At 44.0% G+C, this 21,461-nt stretch overlaps 1 protein-coding gene across 7 annotated transcripts in view; it reads left to right on the forward strand.

Annotated features, from left to right (window-relative positions):
- The first annotated feature begins 1,434 nt into the window (after positions 1-1,434).
- Positions 1,435-21,461, forward strand: part of tdrd12 (tudor domain containing 12) — a 30,583-nt gene continuing 10,556 nt past the window's right edge. Inside the window, exons 1-27 of one of the 7 annotated variants that reach the window (XM_085165397.1) lie at positions 1,435-1,562; positions 1,673-1,818; positions 2,531-2,692; positions 2,775-2,911; positions 6,591-6,710; positions 6,788-6,843; positions 6,939-7,024; positions 7,111-7,273; positions 7,585-7,652; positions 7,738-7,847; positions 7,924-7,989; positions 8,072-8,123; positions 8,582-8,607; positions 8,700-8,768; positions 9,874-9,945; positions 11,425-11,485; positions 11,664-11,771; positions 13,796-13,978; positions 14,046-14,199; positions 14,303-14,430; positions 15,858-16,046; positions 18,830-18,958; positions 19,612-19,729; positions 19,846-19,985; positions 20,479-20,696; positions 20,957-21,038; positions 21,192-21,373. In XM_085165397.1, coding sequence (XP_085021523.1) covers positions 1,795-1,818; positions 2,531-2,692; positions 2,775-2,911; positions 6,591-6,710; positions 6,788-6,843; positions 6,939-7,024; positions 7,111-7,273; positions 7,585-7,652; positions 7,738-7,847; positions 7,924-7,989; positions 8,072-8,123; positions 8,582-8,607; positions 8,700-8,768; positions 9,874-9,945; positions 11,425-11,485; positions 11,664-11,771; positions 13,796-13,978; positions 14,046-14,199; positions 14,303-14,430; positions 15,858-16,046; positions 18,830-18,958; positions 19,612-19,729; positions 19,846-19,985; positions 20,479-20,696; positions 20,957-21,038; positions 21,192-21,373 — 2,903 coding nt within the window. In that variant the 5' untranslated portion in view covers positions 1,435-1,562; positions 1,673-1,794. The remainder of the gene's footprint in view (positions 1,563-1,672; positions 1,819-2,530; positions 2,693-2,774; positions 2,912-6,590; positions 6,711-6,787; positions 6,844-6,938; positions 7,025-7,110; positions 7,274-7,584; positions 7,653-7,737; positions 7,848-7,923; positions 7,990-8,071; positions 8,124-8,581; positions 8,608-8,699; positions 8,769-9,873; positions 9,946-11,424; positions 11,486-11,663; positions 11,772-13,795; positions 13,979-14,045; positions 14,200-14,302; positions 14,431-15,857; positions 16,047-18,829; positions 18,959-19,611; positions 19,730-19,845; positions 19,986-20,478; positions 20,697-20,956; positions 21,039-21,191; positions 21,374-21,461) is intronic. The other 6 variants (XM_085165403.1, XM_085165400.1, XM_085165399.1 and 3 more) reach the window with 6 other exon arrangements.

Consider the following 21,461-nt stretch of genomic DNA (forward strand, 5'->3'; position numbering starts at 1 on the left):
TATTGGCAGTTGGCAAACAGCAAAATGGTGCATTACCGCCACCAGCTGGTGTGGAGTGCGGACCGAAATGACAAAAAATTGGATTTTGTAAAACCATCGCCCTTTCCTCTCTTCCTCCCCTTGCTTTTGCCACCTTTCCTTCATTTTGTATCCCATTCTACTCTTGATCTCCGTCCCACTAACACTAATAACCATATCTACCATCGGTCTCCTTGTTGCTTCTTTTGCTGTCCTATTTGCCGTTTCATTTCCTTTAACTCCATGATGCGCTGGTAACCATAAGAATGTGACCATAAGCCCCATCATAATTATTCTGAATAATATTTGCTGGGTCTCTATCAGAATATCAGTCTGGATTCTGAGTGACGGTCTTGCAGACCGGCCGGTGATGAGCTCGAGTCTGAACATATCACAGATCTTAGTGGTTTTATTTCTTCAACCCACTGGACTGCTAACAATAATGAAACCATTTCTCCTGTGTACACTGATAAATCGTCACTGATCCTTTTCCCTACCTTGATATTAAATTCAGGAACAATAAATGCTATCCCGCTTTGGTTGGCTGTGTTCTTTGATGCATCTGTGTAGATTTTGACTACAATACTGATTAATATATTCCTGCACTGTATGTGAATGTAAGATAAATCCCCTCTCCTTGTTCTTTTTGTTTAACAATGTGAAATCTGCTACTGCATCAGGGAGCATCCATGGTGGTATTGTAGGCAACAGTGCTGTTTGACTTATGTTGATCTTGTCCAGATTAAGTTCAGCTGCTTTCTGTCCCACTGTCCACCCAAAGCTCTTCAATTCACCTTTCTCTTTATCCCAGCATGGTTGGAAAACAGTTTTTGTCGGATGATCTTGACCATGTCCTTGTAAACTTGCCCAGTAATTCAATGTCAGTTGCTCTCTTCTTATTTGTAATGGCATTTCCCCCATTTCTCTTCCTCCTTTCATGCCGTTGTTTAGATGACGGACATACACCTCCACGTCGCCCCCTGGAGGACAGGAGGAAGAGCGCACCTGCACGGCCTAAGATAAGATAATATAAGATAAGATAAGAACTTTATTTATCCCGAGGGAAGTTCTTTTTGTCATCGGACAGTGTAAAAATGACAAAATGCGTGCTAAAAATATTTGTGTTTTTTTTCTCTCCTAGATCCCTTCCGCCTCCCCCCTTTTTTAACGATTTTTTTCTAACATTTTTTGTGGGTTTTTCCTTTTTGTCGGGTTTTCTGGCGTTTTTTTCTTTTAAATGAAAATTATTTTATAGGAATTTCTTAATCTTTTTTTTTAAATTCATATTTATTAATTTTATTTTTTCTTGTAAATTATTAAGCTTTTTTCTTGGAATTTATTTAGTAAATTTACCAGCCTTTTCTTCAATCATATTTTATACACGAACATATTTTAATGGATAAAATTAATACAAAATAAAAAAATGTTTACAATAAGGAAAAGGCTGGCACCGTAGCGCTCTCTACCGGTCAGACTCGGAACTGACCCCGTCCGTCTGCTTTTCTTCGCGCCTTACACTCGCTGCTACTTTCTCCCACAAACAGGTAAGTTCGACTTGCGAATTCGACGCTAAACAGAAACAAGTTACAGGAAAAAAGTTTTAACCGAAGACTGAAAAAATGTTTGTTCTTCTTTTTATCATTTGAAATTTCAGTAAAACGGAGCGTAGCTGGCGAGCTAACGTTAGCTAACGGTTGACGTTCGAGAAACGGTAAATCTGTTGAATCCGACCGTTTTCTTCCAGTGTCGCTGCTGTGGGACTGACGAAATAAAGAAATGGTGAAAATATCTGTTCTGAAGGTACGTGAGCCTTTAATGGCTGTGTTACTGCTTTAATTAGCTAAACGTGGCTCACGGGTTCAGTTTTTATGCCCAGCAGATGTAGTTGGTGTATTTAACCCCTTCACGCATAGTGGTCACTACAGTGGACAGCTATTCAAAGGCTGTTTTCTTGTATTTGTGTCAGTGTTGATGGTATATTTGCACATAAAACATTACATTGGACACATATGTGTCCCTTCATACTCTGCCACCCACTGGTCAGCCCGTGGAGTGATAGCCACCCAAGTGGACATGTAAAAAAAAAAAAAAATCTTAGAAAAGTAAGTATGTTTAAAAAATAAATAAATTCAAAAACCGTCTTTTCATGCCTAAAGATGAATAAAAAAAATCCTGATTGTAGTTGTCATGATTCATGTGCTAAAGGGTTAAAATCCTTTAAAATATCACTTACCACGAAGGTGTTTCAGGTGTGATTACTTGTCACCTCCATAAGAGAAGATAGCCTTTATTAGTTCCCCACGTGGGAAATTTGTCACATGTCACTGGGAGAGGGTGAAACAAAATAAGTGTAATAATGAAATGCAAAGACTGAAGACTTTATTTTCCTTTAATTTGTCAAAATGTAAGTTAGGTATTTAAGTGAAGTTCAAGCTGAGCATCAAGAGGTGCAAAACATACCTTTCTATGCAGCACAGTGATGATGATGTGTACTTCAAACTGAACTCTGCAGGTGGAGAACCCATCGTGTCTCTGGGGTGCCATTGGGGGTCTCAGCGGCGATGTGGAGACTTCAGAACTTTACAAAAAGCTACATTTTCAGATGAACCTCTTCTACCGCGACACCACGCAGGACGTGTGCACGCTAAAGCCTACGTCGTTGGAGGAAGGACGGGTATCAAGACGTCAGAAACATTGTCGCTCCTGTGTTGGGCGAGGTGATAGAGTAAGGAGATTTGTGTGTGCTTTCCCGTCAGGTGTATGTGGTGTACTGGGCGGTAAAGAAGTCGTGGTTTCGGGCCGTGGTGGAGTCGATCTTCGTGGACTCTGTTTCCTGTCAAGCTTGTTGCTTTCTGGTCGACCACGGAGAGCGAGTCGTCGTCACCTCAGAGCAGTAAGACCAGAGCAGCTTCCACCTCATATCACACACACCACAGTCGGGTCAGAATAGTGTACACAATATATCTTTAGGCTTCATGCAAGAGCATTTTCAGCCTGTAATCTTAAACCTGTTGGGCCTTCAGTTAGACTTTGCAGCGCCTTTAAAGCTGGTTAGATTTAAGTGCTTCAGAATAAAATATAAGGTTTCAGGTTAAATCTAACTGATAATCCTCATATTTAACACATTTAACATAACTGATACTGCTAAAACATGGCTTCCCACACACAGACCTCAGAATCAGAGAGACTTTATTTATCCCCAAGGGGCAATTAAGATACAACAGAGCAGCATGACATTGAAGATAAGGACAGGCAAAAAGAGTGAGATAATAAATACACAGTATATACAGTTTTAAAATTACACAATTTCAAAATTAAAGAGACTGAAAGGTGAATAAATAACTGTAAGTGACTAAAATGGTGTAAAGTGTCGGCAGTATAAAAAGAGTGTAGAGTAGTTTATGTTTCTGGTGTTAAAAAGCAGAGGGGCTTTGGGGACAAAGGTGGCGCTCCTCCTCTCAGTCCTGCAGGAAATGCAGCGGAGGCGCCGCCCAGAGGGGATCATTGAAATTACAGGGTTCGTACGGGTGCTTGAAATCCTTGAAAATCCTTGAATTTTAATGTTGTCTTTTCAAGGTTTGAAAAGTGCCTGAATTTCAGATGTGGTGCTTAAAAGTGCTTGAAAGTGTAACTGGATTTCATTCACCACAAATAACTCTCTGATTGAATAGTTTTCTTGTCAGATAGAGAAATAAAATGAGTCGCAAAATGTAGGCAAATTTTCCCCGCCTGGCTGCCTTGTGTCTGTTTCAATATGTGACCCCGCCCCTCCCTCGGACAGTCGGGGATGAGTGCGCTAACATACCTGTAGGTCGCTGTTTTAATCAGTGTTTGATGGAACTAATGGCGGAGTTTGCGCTCTCCAGTCGCATGATAGGTGAGTGCTAGTAAATAATTTTCCAGTACGTGTACGTTACACACGCTATTTTTTAAAATTATGATTATTATTTTGTTATCAAACTCGCTGGAGAAATGATTGAAATGCACTGAGTGTGATGCAGTATGGCAGCGCTATTATGGGATATGCTGTGAACTTAGCTAACATTACTTAGCAGTGATATGAGTTAATTTACTCAAGTGAAAGCTTTAAATATTAGCCTGATACATAACTAGCCAACTTAGGCTTTCTGATTAACCCTCTGGGGTCGACGGGCTCAGAGTCTCCATTTCAACTTGGGTTGAACGTGCGGACTTCAAACTGTATAGCAGTGTTTAAATTGTGTTGATAGGCCACGTAAAACCGATGTTTTTTGTTTTTAATAAAACAGTGGCGTTCACTCCGGGAAGAAACTGTAAAAACTGCGTTTTCTAAGGAGAGCGCTAGCAAACACGCTTTGCTTGTGAGTGAAAAACAACAGTCATCGGTGAAAAAAGAAAAAACACTCCTTCCCTATTGGTGGAAAAATGTACCATGTCGACCAATCACAAAAATGATATGGCAACATGTGGCATCTGGTTGTTTGGGAAGAGAGGGAAGTTTTAGGAGTGAGCGAAAGAGAGAGAGAGACAGTTTTGATACGTGAGAAATTTGTGACGTTTACCGTGTTTGGTAAATATACCGTTTACTATGTGTGTATATATATTTATATTAGGGGTGCAACGATACTCGTATCGATATTGAACGTTCGATACAGTGCTTTCGGTTCGGTACGCATATGTATCAAACAATACAAAATTTTTAATTTATTTTGTCAACTTTCCTTCTGACGATGCTGTCTGTGTTGAGCGCTCAGTGGATCTGCGCTCGACAGTGCAGCCTAGGCGGAGTAGTCGAACGCAGATTCACTGAGCGCAGCGCAAGCTAGCAAGACAGAAGTTAAGCTCTCGTTGCAACATGGCAAATTGAACCTCCCCCACCCTCATTCAGATCTGGCGTTTGGAACTATTTTGGTTTTCATGTGACGTATGACCCTGAAGGTAAGCGAGTCATGGACCAAAGTAAAACAGTATGTCGGATGTGCCAGCAATGCTCAATTACATTGGTGGGAACTAGTGCGTTAGCGCAGTTAGCTCGTTAACGTGTTGGCCGTCTAGCCCCACGCACGTGGCGATCCGCGGTAGCTCGTTAACTGAGATTTGCCGTGTTGTGGCGTTAACGTCATTTCAGATTAACGCTGACAGCACTAGTGGGAACACAACGAATATGACTGCACATTTACGCCGACATCATCCTAGTGCAAAGACAAGTGGAAGCAGACAAAAACAACAAGCACGCATGCTACAAACTTTACCCGAGTCATTTAGACAGCCGTTAGCACATGATTCTCCTTATGGGGACCTGATATGTTTAATATGCTGCTGAGAATATAGCCCAGAAGAAGCGTATAGTAGAGCTTTTATTTTGGAAAGAGACATTTCTCCATAATAAACTCTCTTTTCCAAAGATGAGTGATTTCTCAATCAGATACAGGGCTCGCAAAATCGCTAGCCCGACGTCCCGGGGCTAGCGATTTTTCCAGTCGGGCTACCAAAATCTCTCTGCCCTGCCCATCAGCCTATCGTAGGAAGGAAAAATATATGTCAATGCTTTTGCATTCTTTCGGAAATGTAGCTGGGTAATTATGTCATTGGCATCGGTGAGCCACTGTCAATATGTGACATATTGAAATCGCGTTTGAATTTGCGCTTGTTTTTTTGCTTTCACTTTGCAATCGCGCGAACTGTGTATAGAGAGCGACAGCACTGATTGGTGAGTGATGATAATTTGCGCACCAATTCCTCTGACATCGTCTTATCAATCGTTAGCTTACTATGCAAACATGACAAGTGAAATCTCCCGCAGCTTAAACATGTGAGAGGTTGATCGTGCAGAGAATCGCTGAGCGTTACATGAGTGCGTGTGTAAAAGCAGCAGGATATATATTTTAGTTCTGCTGAGCCAAATAAGACAGGTCAGCGTGAAGAAGTGACAGCCAAAGAAAAGCTTACCACAAAACGGAAAAGTTATGACAAATCAGACTATAAGGCAAAAAGAAAGAGCAGCTTTATGGTTTCATGGACAAAAGAATTTCTGTGGCTCAATATGACGAGCTAAATAACCAGGGCTGCACATAAGTGGTCCGCAGGTGCGTATTCGCTGTCAAAATAAAAAACGCGCACAAGATACGAAGTTGCAACGTGTGGTTGCGTACATAAGATTTTCTGGAGGAGGACAGACATTTGTTTAGAACTCTTAAAGATGTCAAGAAGCTCCTTTAAGCAATTACTGTGATGTTCCTCCACCTCCAAAGAAATGTCAGGAGTCCGAACCACAAAAGAAGCGCGTATTCTCGGAAAAGTGGTTGCAGGAGGTGAGCTGGCTTCAAACAAATGATGAACGCACAGAGATGTGGTGCAGAGTATGCTGTGAAAATTTAATAAATGACAAATTAAAAAGGCATGAACATTTTTTTTTGTATCGAAAAAATATCGAACCGTGACACCAAAGTATCGAACCGAACCGTGAATTTTGTGTATCGTTGCACCCCTAAAATATATATATATATATATATATATATATATATATATATATATATATATATTTTTTTTTTGGCTTGCATGTGTTTGGTTTTTAACTCTATCCCCTCTGAAAGGATCCGGGTGGCGATGGAGAACTTCCTTCAGCTGCCTTTCGGGGTGCAAAGGTTCCACCTGGCGGGAATCAAACCAACAACCCTGCGAGTGTCTCTGCTTGAGGAGAAGGCAGAGCTGAAGTAAGGCGAGCTCATCTCACGTAGTTTACAGGCTGCAGCGGAGCACATTTGCAGATCTTTCTTGTGTTCTTCTGCAGACCGTCGGCTCGGTGGGACAGCTCTGCCACGCTCTTCCTGCACAAGCTGCTGCAAGGTGAGTGCTATCGCTGCTGCTCGAACGCCATTAACATTAGTTTTTATGTTTCGGTGCGACGCATCTCTGAGCTCGACTCGTCTTTCATCTCACAGCATCGACCCTAAAGGAGGCCGTGCTGCTTGAACCTGAGTCAGACTCTACCCCTATCAAGCTTTACGTGACTGTTGGTGACATCAAGGTGAAGTTTGACTAAAAAGCTTTTATTTTGCACGCAGACTTGTTTGGAGACATGTGATCACGTTTGTATTAACCTTTCTTAAACAGATCTGTGTGAATGACGACTTGGTGGCGAAGAGGTTTGCCTACTACAGCACAAAATCAGGTGACGGCCTGGAGGAGGGAGACCGACTTCCTGTGATGCTGTCCTACAGCATCTTAACCCAGAGCGTCTCCAACAAGCCGACAGCACAAACCCAACCTCCTCCCGGTAAACAGATACATGAACTCTGGCTCACCGCTCTCAGCACATGTTGGTTTGATCCATCTGCTGCGGGGGCCCCTCAGGAAACAAAGGAAATAAAATACCTGGTGGTTTGCATTCATGCTTAACACCTCCTGCTCTTAACAATTGGCTACTTCTCTACCATCATTTCTGCTCTTATGATGACGCTGCAGTGCCACGATTTGTTCTTTTTCAGTCATCCTGTTGCTGCCGAGCTTTATCTGTCGGGCTGATGGCCTGAAACATGAAGGAGAGTGCACCTTCTTATTCATGACTGTATTCGTTTCTGTGTCCAGATCAGCAGAGTCTGGTTGAAGCTGGGGGGGCAGCTGATTGGCTTACAGCTCCTTCCCTGCCTCCTCAGGTATGCAGCCCTGCTCGCTCACTCACTTTTATCTGTGTTCTAATGAAACAACCACATGTGCTGAACTCTCATGTCTCTGCTTTAGCTTGTACAACACAAGCTGGTGAAGGCTGGAGGTGAACATCGGTCAGCGGTCACAAAACAACAGCTGTCTCCAAACAGCCAGTCAGGGAGCGGCTCAGACGCAGCTGAGAGGTGAGCGCTCGTTCAGTTGTTCGGTTCAGCAGAGTTCCGATTAAAAGCAACCAAGTGGCCTCTGTTCACTTTTCAGCAGCTCGTCAGACGACGCAGACTCGTCTCTGGCTGCAGCCCTCGCTAAAAACCATCAGCTGTTCAGGTGAGTCGGCCACAGTCTCAGATCGCAGGCACCTGATGTTCTATATCATCGTGTGTGATGGGCTGTCGCCCCCTCCTCACAGGTTTCTACAGTTTATGAAGCCTGGCAGCAGTTCCGAGCTGGCAGCTCCCCAGGTGAGTGCATTTTCCAACATTGCAGGTGCAGGTTGGACCAACTAGGTCCTAACAGCTGAGCCCGCCGTCTACTCCAGCGGTGTCAGCAGGGGGCGCTCATTAATGTACACATGTCGTGCAGGCATGAATCCTCCTGAAGGTTTGAGTTGATACTTCGTGCAGGAGGAAGCATCTCAGTCAGCAGCTGGTTGTTGTAAACGTCCAGTCGGCTTGACGTGCTGCAGGTTTGCTGCACTCGTACAGAAAAAAGAGCAGCTTTTAGATGATGCGCCCACTCCTGACTGAGATTTGGATTTCCACCCGCTCATAGTAAGAACATTTGAGCCTGTGTGGTACGGCTGCTTTGAGGTCAGACTCAGGACAGACTTGGTGCTGTTAGTGACTAAACTCTGATGTTTCTGAACCTCCTAACGGTGAAACTAAAATCCAGAATCTTGTTTGGTTTGTTTTCCCTGCAGGAAGCTGAGGTGTTGCCTCTGATGAGGTAAAAGACAAAAATGAGCCCAGATAGTAGTCTTTATCTGAGCTGATTGCTTCATTTGTTGGGTTCCCCTCACTGACTGCAGTCTGTCCCAGCAGTGAGAAACCAGGAGCTGAGAATCTTCAGAGCTGTCAGGCTGAATCTTTGGTGGATGAAGAGGCGAGGTAGAGTACTCTGCATGAGGAAAAGCCAAACCAAATGGTCATACTAAATACTCTTAGGGGTACTTTGGAGTGCAACAACAGGACCTGCATTTTACATATATATTAGGGGTGCAACGATACTCGTATCGATATTGAACCGTTCGATACAGTGCTTTCGGTTCGGTACGCATATGTATGAACAATACAAAATTTTTAATTTATTTTATCAACTTTTCTTCTGACGATGCTGTCTGTGTTCAGAGCTCAGTAGATCTGTGCTCGACTACTCCGCCTAGGCTGCACTGTCGACGTGTTGACGCCGTCCAGCCCCACGCACGGGGCGATCCGCGGTAGCTCGTTAACGGAGATTTGCCGTGTTGTGGCGTTAACGTCATTTCAGATTAACGCTGACAGCACTAGTGGGAACACAACGAATATGACTGCACATTTACTCCGACATCATCCTCGTGCAAAGACAAGTGGAAGCAGACAAAAACAACAAGCACGCATGCTACAAACTTTACCCGAGTCATTTAGACAGCCGTTAGCACATGATTCTCCTTATGGGGACCTGATATGTTTAATATGCTGCTGAGAATATAGCCCAGAAGAAGCGTATAGTAGAGCTTTTATTTTGGAAAGAGACATTTCTCTGTAATAAACTCTCTTTTCCAAAGATGAGGGATTTCTCCATCAGATTTTTTTTTTTATTACTTTGTTGTTTCAGCAACATTCAATTTAAAAACTGTACTTTTATAACTTTAATAAATGACAAATTAAAAAGGCATGAACATTTTTTTTGTATCAAAATAAATATCGAACCGTGACACCAAAGTATTGAACCGAACCGTGAATTTTTGCACCCGTAATATATTCTTAGATTCTACCAGAGTTAAAAAATAGCATTTCTGTGATGCTCGGCATTTGTGCAGCTCCTTCTCTGTGTAGTTCTTCCATCTTTATCCTTCTATACCTAAACAGAATTCCATTAGACTGTTCCACATTCCCGGGAAAATCTGATGAGATTAATTAATATTAATAATAATGTGTGCTTTCTCCACATTCAGCATCTTTGTCTTCACTTTAATCGTGTTTCTGATTTTCTCCACTCTCTTCTTTTAATCAGCAGCTCCAGCACATCTGTCGCCTCGGCTCCAGCAGAGGAGACCCAGAGCAGTGAGGACTGGGCCTGTGCGCGGTGAGCTGCAGCTTTTCTCTCTCAGGAAGCAACGACACAGGTCAACCTGATAGAAACACGTAACAGGATAGAAGCTCCTGCACACTGTGTTTTAACCATACTGCTCCTGTCTTTGAGCTTTCCTCGATCCCCATAAGACATAAACACTGAGTAAAGACATGGAATGTTTTTCATTTAATTCAATTTTATTTATTTTTTAAATTGTGTTAACTGCACCTGATGAAAATACAATTACTGGCTTGGATAACAGGTGTGTTAATCATTTCTTTGAGTTTGCTTGTAAAATCCACTCACCGGCCACTGTATTAGACACACCTGTATCTAACTGCTAACAAATATCAGGCCCCGTGTGATTGGCTGATTAGTGAGCAGCAGTTCTCTGGGGAGAAAATGCCTCGTTTAAGGTCAGAGAAGGGCCAGACAGCTTCGAGTTGATAGGAAGGCCAATAGCAAGTCAACCAAGGTGTGCAGAAGAGCATCTGTGTCTTGAAGCAGAAGTGCTACACAGCAGAAAAAGGAGCTTGCAAAGAAAAGCGTCTGGACTTCTTTAAGTTACTTGAAGACGTTTCACCTTCATCCGAGAAGCTTCTTCAGTTCTAAGGTCAAATGGTGGAGAGTCCCAGATTTAAACCTGGTGGGAGTTTCCCTCCACAGAGGGACAAAAGGACCCCCTGATGATCCTCTAATCGCCTGAGCCAAGGTGTGGAACTGGGTGTGGGTCACAATCAGCCAGAGTTTCGGGTGAGAGGGGAGGGTGGAGGGACACTCCCACTAGGTTTAAATCTGGGACTCTCCACCATTTGACCTTAGAACTGAAGAAGCTTCTCGGATGAAGGTGAAACGTCTTCAAGTAACTTAAAGAAGTCCAGACGCTTTTCTTTGCAAGCTCCTTTGACTACGATGACCTGGATGACTGAGAACCTTCACAGACATATACAGCAGAAACTGAGGCTTCTGTTTACACAGACTCACCAAAACTGGACAATAAAAGATAGAAAAACACTGTACGACCTGATGAATCTTTATATCTGCTGCAATGGTTCAGGGTCAAAGTTTGGCATGAACAGCATAACAGCATGGATCCATCCTGCCTGTAACTCCACAGCCTACCTGAGTGTTGTTGCTGACCGTGTCCACCCCTTTATGACCACAGCGTAGCATCCTCTCAGCATCCTCTCAGCGGCCTCCACATTCACCAAATCTCACTCCAAAAGAGCATCTTTGACACGTGGTGAAGCGCAACAGCTGTGTGATGATGTCATGTTAACATGGACCAAAATCTCTGAGGAGTGTTTGCAGAAGCTTGTTGAATCTGAGCCATGTAAATGAAATCAGCTCTAAAGACAAAAGCAGCTCCAACCTGGCACTACCAAGGTGTACCTAATGAAGTGGCTGTGTAGTGTAGCACTATGTCAGGCAGTAATTTGTGTCCAGACTGTTCGACTGAAGTAGTTTCTTCATGTTCTGTCTGTGATGCAGCCTGCTGGAGATGTTGAATCCACAGGCTCTGAACCCCGATCTCGACGCCCAAGACGCTGTGGTACGTTTACGCAGACAACTCTGATTTAGTTATAGAGTGCAAATAAAATTTAAAAAAATATTTTACCTCTTAGAAAATATGAAAATGAAAGCCTGTAGATTTATTGGTTGTTACTCATGCAAACACTGCTCATGATGTTATTTAAAGCCTCCTTTGTCCTTTCACCTGGATGTCTCAGGTTTCTCCCCTCGACCCCTGCAGGAGTGGGATTCTGGTGCACGCTACCTTCCCAGCAGAGCCGTGGATCAGTGTGAATGACACCGCCATCGCAGACGCCCTCTGCTGGGTAAACAAGAATACGCCCTGAGTTTGTCATCAGGATCTTTAACGTGCTAGGAAACGAGTTTTAGTGACCTGAACATTCAGGTATAATTGTAAATGTTGTGAAAGTGGTTTCGTTATTAATAACACAGCATCAGATTCAATTTGAAATGTTCTCAGAAACGGTTCAGAAATACAAATAAAGTTGTTGTTGTTAATTTACTGATTATTTCCTTCATCTAGAGTATTTAAAAGATGGACAAACTGATGGCCGCACATTTTTTATTATTGGTTTTTTTTTTCAATGAAAGCGTTGAGCATGGGGTTGATTTGAAGTTGAATCTGAGGACGAGTGTGTGCTGACACTTGACTCTGATTGACATAAAGGACATTTTAAATTCAGTAAGATTTTAAACGATCATGTGAGACCATAAGATCACGAGTGCAGGTTTAAGGCACGTGAGCATCAGCTTCCCTTATAGGACACGGGAGTGCTGCTGTCGCCATAATTTTTAAAACTCCACGAGGTGCTGTCGCTGTCCATGAGGACCGAGCGATCAGACGGTGAGCGTAGCGATGCTGAGACTCGAGGCATCAGAGCCTGGCCGAAAAAAATCAGCACCTGGATTTAACTAAGCAAACAGGTAAGAGTGATTCGTAGGTTTCAACTGGCAACAGGTTATTTAACCCTGAAGCAGTAAGTAGCTTCTCATTTCTTAACCTACCGTGTTTGAAGACATGGTCCTGGAGAAGAGAAGGTTTTACTCGAATTGGGATCAAATTCTTGTCCTTCATCAAGCAAAGAAATAACGTGGGAGAAACTGAAAGTGCAAGTACAAAAACAGTCCAGCATATTAAAACCTAGGAGGACAGAGGTGAACCATCATCTTTGACGAAGAAACGTGGTCATCATCGTGATCTGACATAACAAATGTTGGTGAAATGTGTACAACGCGAAGAGGACTCAGAGGACTGAGACTAAACTGCTGTGTCATAGTAAGAAAAGCACGTGGTGGTTGGATGGTCTCATGAGTCCAGGTTTAACTGGGGTGGTGCTTCCAGCATTCGTACACACTGTGGAAGATGGTTCTGGAAGTCCAAAAAATGCATCCAACACCACAGAGGTCAGGAAGCCCCGGGAACGTGCCGAAGAAGACTTTACACAGGTCGACTCTTGAATCAAGTTCTTGGTGAAAAATTACTGCAACTCTGGACGGAAGTATATGTTTATGTGTATGTCAGCTTACCTAAAGGTTATTAGAGTGACAGGAATCTGCACTCATGCCTTTTGTCTCAACAGACTGTAATCCTTCAGTGTCTGGAGCTGAAATAGTAAAATTATAGCCATAAAAAAGAGCAGCTAGGAAGTAACTACTCTGCTCATTACTCATCCTCTGCTGAAGGCCCGGCAGAGGATGTACTTCCTGAGGCAGCTGAAGAAACTCAACCTGCCAACACAGACGATGATGCAATTCTACACTGTAATCATCGAGTCCATCTTCACCTCCTCCATCACCGTGTGGTACGTTGGAGCCACTATCAGGGACAAACAGACTGAGAAGATTGACTGCAGGACCTGTACACCTCCAGGACACTGGGGCGTGCAGCTCGCATCACAGCTGACGCTTCTGACCCTGGACACAGTCTGTTTAATCTGCTCCCCTCAGGCAGGAGGCTATATATATATATATATATATATATATATATATATGCTTAGCACTTTTAATTTAAGTGTGTCTTACAGTATGTTTTCCTAATGTTGTAAACCTGCGCAACATTTGGCAATAAAGCCGTTTCTGTATGATTGATCTTATTTGATAACTATCCCTTTCATCCACGCTCTCATGTGACTGCTCAGTCTTCTCTTGTCCCTCGCCGCTCTTTAACCTCCATCTGAGTTTCAAACAGTGAGTAGAAAAGGTGGACGTAGACACCACGGCTCAAAGCATCTGTGTTTTTTGAGTCGTAGTACTGAGACAGCATCTAGTGGGCATTAGAGGAACTGCGGTTTTTTGGTGGTTTCCTCTCACGGTGACGGTTTGTCTCCAGGTGCAGCGGGGGCAGTACAGCACCTTGTCTCCAGCTGACTGTTACAGCTGGCCAGCTGTGGCTCGAGGATGCCATACCCTTGTTATCTCCAGCAGCGCAGACCAGCCGCTCAGCTACCTTACCCCACTCCTTACCCACATCATCCTCAACTCCATCTTCACTTCCCACACCTCCAGCTCAGGGGTGAGTACAGGAGGCAGGAAGCATGGATGACTTCTGCTTTTGTCACTATCAATTCGTATGTTTGTAGCCCATAGCTGTGCTGCTGTGTCCCGGTTGGGAGAAGGTCCAAGCTGTTTATGACCTCCTGGGGGGGAGTAAGGTCTCCCAAAAGCTCTACCCCACAACTGTGCTGCTGGGCATCAGCAAGGACGAGGCTAAGAGTGTCAAGATCCCCAAAAACTGTGAGTTAAGCATAACCAGCATCATCGCAGTCTGCTAGGTGGTCGATAAATGATTGATTTACGTCAGTAACTATTCAGAATCTTCTAATCTGATTAACTCCAGGCCTGCTGTTGGTGACCACTCCTTTCAGTTTGGTCCGTCTGCTGTCCTGCCACTGCTTCCTCTTCCTGCGGCTGTGCCACCTGGTGCTGGACGAAGCTGACCAGCTCTTCAGTCTGGCTCCAGATGAGGTGATGACTTATGATGCACAACTGTAAATGTGCACACGTCGCGTCAGTTTTTAGTTCTGTTTTCGTTGACGGGCATCAGATAGGATCAATTCAAATAGTAACCTGTAATAAAAGTTCTTAGAGGGGTTAGAGAGAATTATTTCCAGAAAATGCAAAGCTTACAAACCTGAATCCAAAAGATACGCAGAGTACAATGTGCAGGGGTACAGAGGACGTGCAGACTGAGTGTGGGGGCAGAAGCCTCGGCAGAGAAGTCCAGGTCTCCAGCCTCCAGCTCGCTCAGTGTTCCCAGGACATCCTGGAGAGGCTCTCTAGCCCCCTCAGCTGGCTCCTTTCGATGTGGAATCATTGAACTCTTCATCCTGCCACTCTTAAAAGGAGCTCATTTCCACTGCTTGTATCCACCGTCTCCGAGAGCTTGTGACCATAAGCGAGGGTTGGAAAAAAACCAATGATTACATCACTAATGATTCTTCTGCTCCACTCTTGCCTCACTCCTGAACAAAACCCCAAGAGACTTAAACCATATGATTAGTCTGTGACCCGGAGGCCATGGTCCTGCTCCGGCCTCAGACTTTGAGGTGCTAATTCACACGCAGCTGTGAACTGCTCCAGTGTGAGCCTGAGGCTACCTGCTGATGAAGCCAACAGAACCATGTTATCTGTAAAACCCAGAAGCAGAAGCTTTCCACCCCCTGGATGTTCTATCCATGACAGCTATGAACAGAATCTCTGTCAAAGATCCAGGTTTGTGTGTCCTTCGAACAGAGAGTGTTTCAGAACAAGAGTCTTTTATTTTGAAAATAGGCTAGATTCTCCAGGCCCTTCCTGCCCAGCTCACCTGCTCTGTGCAGGTTGATGCAGTTTCTGTAAAATACTACATGTAGTGCTATTTTACGTGACAGTTAGCAGAGAAACTCTTCTGCGATCCTTCTGGTGAAATTAATATTGAAACTAGAATGTGCTGCAGTTACATCAATGTTATTGTCTGATAGCTGTGTTTGTTTCAAGGAAAAATATGATCTGCTGTTTTATTTGTGAAGTAGTATTTTGTAGTGACGGGAAGTGGTCAGTATTGATGGGAATGAGCAGAACGGACAGGATTAGAAGTCAGAGGGGCAGCTCAGCTTGAGCTGAGGTTAACAAGAGCAGGTGCAACCAGTCTGCACGGCCAGTCACACAGGTGGCAAAACAAATGTAGAAAGTACAACACAGCATGACACAAAAGTGGCTTTTGAAACTGGAAACGACAGATTTTCAGGCCTGATATTATTTAGCTACATTAAACCCCAAAAAAAGTATTTTTACCATTGATAATATTTTTAAGAGAGTAAACTGCTATTTTGTAGTTAGACGGTGTTTTTAGTTACAAAGAGTTTGATGATTGGATTTTACCAAACCTGAAATATTTCTGTTTCTTCTGTCAGATGACGACCATCTTGCAGCACTTCCAGGTCACCTCTGACAAGGAAAGTGATTCCTGTCCTCCACAGCTGATTGTTGTAGCCAAACGATGGACAAATCACATGGAGGGTTTGTTATCCACTTACATGCCGTGCCCCAGCATCGTCATAAGCGTTCCTGAGGAAGCCGCTCTCTATGGTAACGTTCAGCAGGTCAGTAAAAACCTTCCTGTTCAAATTAGGGTTAAACAGTCGTCTCAGTTACCTTTTTTTAAGTATCTGCATAAAATAGAGTGAAGGGGAAGGAGCTGGGTGCAGTGTAAAGCTGGGCACACACTGATTTTTGGCCCAGTTTAAGATGATTTTTCAGTTGTGTGACCGTTTTAGGGATCGGCCTGAGTTTCGCCTTAATCACGTGTCGTGCATCGTGTAGTATAGACGAGGTAATGAGAAGCAATTAACACCTCACGACCAGCTCCTGATAAGCAATAGTGTGGTTACAAGAAAATCAAACCTGTTTGAAATCCTGGTCGCCCCTCGTGAGGCTATCACACAGTCTGCCCCAGGGCAGCTGTGGCTACAACTGTAGCTGCCTCCACCAGTGTGTGAATGTGTGTGTGAATGGGTGGATGACTGGGTGTGTAAAGCGCTTTGGGGTCCCTAGGGGGGACTAGTAAAAGTGCTATACAAATACAGGCCATTTACCATTTTTAGCAGCGCCACGAGCCGATTTAGTGCAACCTCTCACACTGTGGATGCGCAAACACAGAAATGTCAGTGAAAAAGACGGAGCGACGCGGCAGTGCAGCGTGTGATCTGGACACAAGCGATGGAGCCACAACTTGTAGAACTTTGGCAAGCTCGTCCGACCTTTTCGATGTGGCCTCACAAAATTATCACGACCACAATAACCGTGAAAAGAGTTGGATCGTGTGTGGGTGTGGTGGTGTGTGTTGTATTGTTGATTTTGTGTTGTATATTAGCCATATAATATAAGCTTTGGTAACACTTCATGTTACCAAGCTAAAAGCTGGACACAGTGTGAGCACTCTGGTCACATCGAGCCGTATAGTGCGAGAACATGCATCGTGACCTACGAGCTTCTAACCCCTGCGAGTAGAGCAGGGCGATATGGCCAAAAATATTTATCACGATATATATTTGAAAATTTGCGATAACGATATAACTGATGTGAGACAAAATACAACTCCACAACTTTACTAGCGCAAAAAAAACCCCATCCATTTATTTTCACTTAAACAAGCAGCTGTTTTTTTTATGTGCATTAAAGCTATATAAACATTTAACAGTGCAAATGCAAATTCCTTGCTGACAGTTTAACCAAAAGGCATCTCCAGTAGAAATGTGCTGACATATCCTGAGCATAACCATGTATAATATCCACTGAAGTTAAAAAGAGGAGCTTTGCAACATTAAACTGCCATGTGCCAAATAAAAAAGTCAAATACGTATTTTTCGGACTGTAAGGTGCACGGGATTATAAGACACATTAAGCGAAACAAAGCAGTCAGATAAATCAAACTTTATTCAACTCATTCTTCTTGCTTCCTCCACTTCTGCACCATCGATTCATTAATGCTGTATTCTATCACAGCTGCTCTATTCCCATGTTATTGCAGTATATTAATGACTAACCTCGTATTGTGGATGGATTATCTCAGTTGTTCTCCTGACTGAAGTTTGGTCCTTTTACAGCATCCTGCCATGCGACTGTATTTGTCTCTAACCATCAGGAACCTTCATGTTAACTTTTATTGAGTGGAAAAAAGTTTCACTGTTTATGTTATGCTAGCATAGCTGTGTCGCTAGCGATCACATAGCACATCAATATATACCAGCTAGCCAAACTTCTGTAACCCTACAAACGTCGCTGCTGTTTAGTTTTCCGTCTTCATTTATGTTGGAAGTGATAGAAGAGCTGTACGTTTGAATGTTTTCAGAAATCTCTCAGTCAGAACATGCTATATCATGTTTAGCTAACTAGCGAGCTAACTTCCTGCTAACTTCTAACTCCGTTAAATGTAATAAATTATGTTTCCATGGATGCCTGGATGTTAAACTTCATAGTTACACCTGGTAAAGCAGCAACGCTGATCATTTTATTAAAGATGAAAGAATTTGGACAGTTTTTAACTCTCAGTGATGCCGCAGTGATTGTTTAACTTAGGGACCTTAAAGGACGGAGTTTAGGACCCAGATTACTCCCAGATTTACGAGCACCTTAGTCCGACAGATACGGCAATAACGTCGGCCCGCTTGCATGTTCTACAAAAAAAAGTGCTTTGGTGTGTATCTGACGGACAAACACCAAACCAGTTCCACATCACTGAAGTTGCAGCATTTTTACAAACCAATTCTGGTTCATCTGTTTCACTCAACAATCTGCCTTTCTCATTCTCCGTTACCGCCATGCTTTTTCTGCCATGTGCATATGAAAACAAAGGCACTGCGCATGTGCGTTTTACCCATATTCTATCACGAGATTTCATTTTCTTATCGTTGTCTAATAATAATAATAATAATAATAATGGATTGGATTTATATAGCGCTTTTCAAGGCACCCAAAGCGCTTTACAATGCCATTATTCATTCACTCTCACATTCACACACTGGTGGAGGCAAGCTACGGTTGTAGCCACAGCTGCCCTGGGGCAGACTGACAGAAGCGAGGCTGCCATATCGCGCCATCGGCCCCTCTGGCCAACACCAGTAGGCGGTAGGTGAAGTGTCTTGCCCAAGGACACAACGACCAGGACAGAGAGCCCGGGGATCGAACCGCCGACCTTCCGGTTACAGATACGCTTCCCAACCCCCTGAGCCACGGTCGCCCCACGTGTCTAGTATTACCGTGAACAGTATGATATGGCCTAGCCCTACCTACGATTCAGTCACACAGTTTGATCAGGAGCTGAATAACGCAACTGAAATAATTGTCTCTAAAGTCTCTACTGGCTTGTGTTTTGTTCCCCCTGCAGGTCATCCTCATGACTCTGGAGATCAGTAAGATCTCAGTCCTGTTGGGAACTCTTGGCTTCAGCCCCGACGTCGGCCAGAAGACGCTGATCGTAGCAAACTCCTTTCAGGAGGTCGAAGATGTGTTCAAGGTGACACACGGGCTGCTTTTTACATCCAAGTATATATTTTGTCATAAAGTCAGGACAGGAAGATATCGACTTCATCCTGTCTCTCAAACGACCAAACACAAACAATGATCTCATATAAATGTATGCAGTGAAACACAGATATGCAGTGCCGTAAAATAACAAGTCAATCCTCACTGCTTCAGTAATAATAATAATGGATTTATAAAGCGCTTTTCTAGGCCCTCAAAGCGCTTTACAATTCCACTATTCATTCACTCTCACATTCACACACTGGTGGAGGCAGCTACAGTTGTAGCCACCGCTGCCATATCGCGCCATCGGCCCCTCTGGCCAACACCAGTAGGCGGTAGGTGAAGTGTCTTGAAGGACACAACGACCAGGACAGAGATAGGGGATCGAACCGGCGACCTTCCGGTTACAGATGAGCTTCCCAACCCCCTGAACCACGGTCGCCCTGTAGTAATACAGTAATATACTCTACAAACAAAACGCTAGACACGTAAACCTGCTTCACTCACACAAACTGATGTTTTATAATCTTCACCTTTTAAAAACAGCTCCAGTTCTCTGTGGTTCTCAACTGTGTGCAATTGACTAAACTAAAAGTAATAATTGTAATTTAAATCTGCCCTCCTGACCTTTTCTTCCGTCAGGCTGTGAGCACCAGGTCAGTTTTCTGCCTCAAGATCCACGAAGGGTTAACTCATGACATGGACTTTGTGCTCGAGCAGTGGAAGAAGGACATCGGCCCCGGCACTCACGTTATTCTCGGTAACTGAAAATAGTTCTCAATTTGTTTTGACGGTGACCGTTAACCTGATTACATGAACCTGAACGTGAGCCGTGCAGTTGTCATTTCTTTTTCTTGTTTGACCTTTGACCTCTAGTAACCACCGACGATTGTCTCAAGGGTCTGGATCTCAGAGATGCGACCTGCGTCGTCCATTACAGTTTCCCCTCCTCTCCTAAGCTCTTTGGCAGCCGACTCTTCTGCATGGCTGAAAACTTCAGGAACTTCTCAAAACGAGTAAGAACGAGTGGCGGATGCACTTTATTAGGAACACCTGCTTATTCAGGTAACACCGGGTGTGAAGTCCTGCAGCGACAGAACAAGTGTATGCTCACACAAACATCCAAACAGAAAAACTGTGGTTGTCTATATTTCCTCTGCCGCTGTGCTCTGATCTGACGCAGAATTAAAAGTTTAGTGATCATCTCGTCTCTGCAAAAACTCAAGAGGAGCTTGACAATGAGCCCAGCCGTCAGCAAGGCCTCCAACATACTCATATTCCAAAGTGATCAGACTGTAAATGAAACAAACAGGAGATTAAGACCCTGAACACCACCCTACCATTCTCTGGGGCTGACAGTGGAGCTGTGTGGAAAATATGGCTTTCAGAGCAAAGGGAGGCCATATGTATCTTGGTGTTCTTAATAAAGTGCTCAGTATTAAGAAACGTAAGCAGACGTTAACCGTCAATGTTTGAGGTCCTGGATGACTTTTTAATTTTTCCCCTCAGGATCAAATGAGGAGCAGCTCAGCCGTCACCAGGTCGGTGCTGCTGATCTCAGAAAGGAACGCCCGCCACGTCATTGGGGTTCTGCGCTACCTGGAAAGGGCAAATGCCCTGCTGCCCCCCGAGCTGCTGACCTTCGCACAGGGGGTACAAATGGCACGCGAGGACCAGAAAACAGACCGCCCCCTCTGCAGCTACCTGAAGAGTTTTGGCGTGTGCAGGTCTCCAGATTATACACGACTCTGTGGTTTCAGTCTTGTTCACTGGTTCGAGCCTCATTCTTTAGTCTGCAGATAAGTTTGTCACGTGGATGACTTACTGGCAGCCATCTTTGTCATGCTGGGTTCTTTTGCCAATCAGATTTTTACCTACCCTTTTTTTTAAATTAGCCATATTGTTGCTTGCGTTGTCAATAACATCACGAGTTTCAGACAGTAAAGAGAAAATGACTTGTATGTTTTCTGTGTGCTTTCCCCTGCAGAAACAATGGCGTTTGTCCTGAACGCCACCGCTTCGTCTCACAGCTGGATCAGTCCGAACTGCCAACATCTGGAGTCGTAGAAGTGAGGATGATGCTTCTTTTGTAATTCATGGTGCAGCTGTGAGGATATTACATTGGTTCAGTAGTGGAGCTCTTGGATGAAACCCTGATATTTAACGATCACTGATTGTACTTAAAACAACACAAACAGTGGATGTGACTCTGTGTATCCGAGGTTGTACCGCTCCACATAAAGACGGCGTCAGTCTTCTACGGCCGTATCGTCGAGGAGGAGGACGGGGGCTTTGAGAAAATGGCCTCTGAGATGGCTTCGTACTACGCAGAGAAGAAGCTTGGAGCCAAGAAGCTGCTGGAAGGAGGACTGTACGCTGTGCAGGAGGACGATGTCTTCCACAGGTCTGACGAATCAAATCTAAACACCACCGTTGGGTGGCGATGATTTCAGCCTCGCACTCTGGGACTGTGAGTCGACTCCTGTCTGTTT

Source organism: Neolamprologus multifasciatus, chromosome 7, assembly GCF_963576455.1.
Source record: "Neolamprologus multifasciatus chromosome 7, fNeoMul1.2, whole genome shotgun sequence".
NCBI lineage: Eukaryota > Metazoa > Chordata > Actinopteri > Cichliformes > Cichlidae > Neolamprologus > Neolamprologus multifasciatus.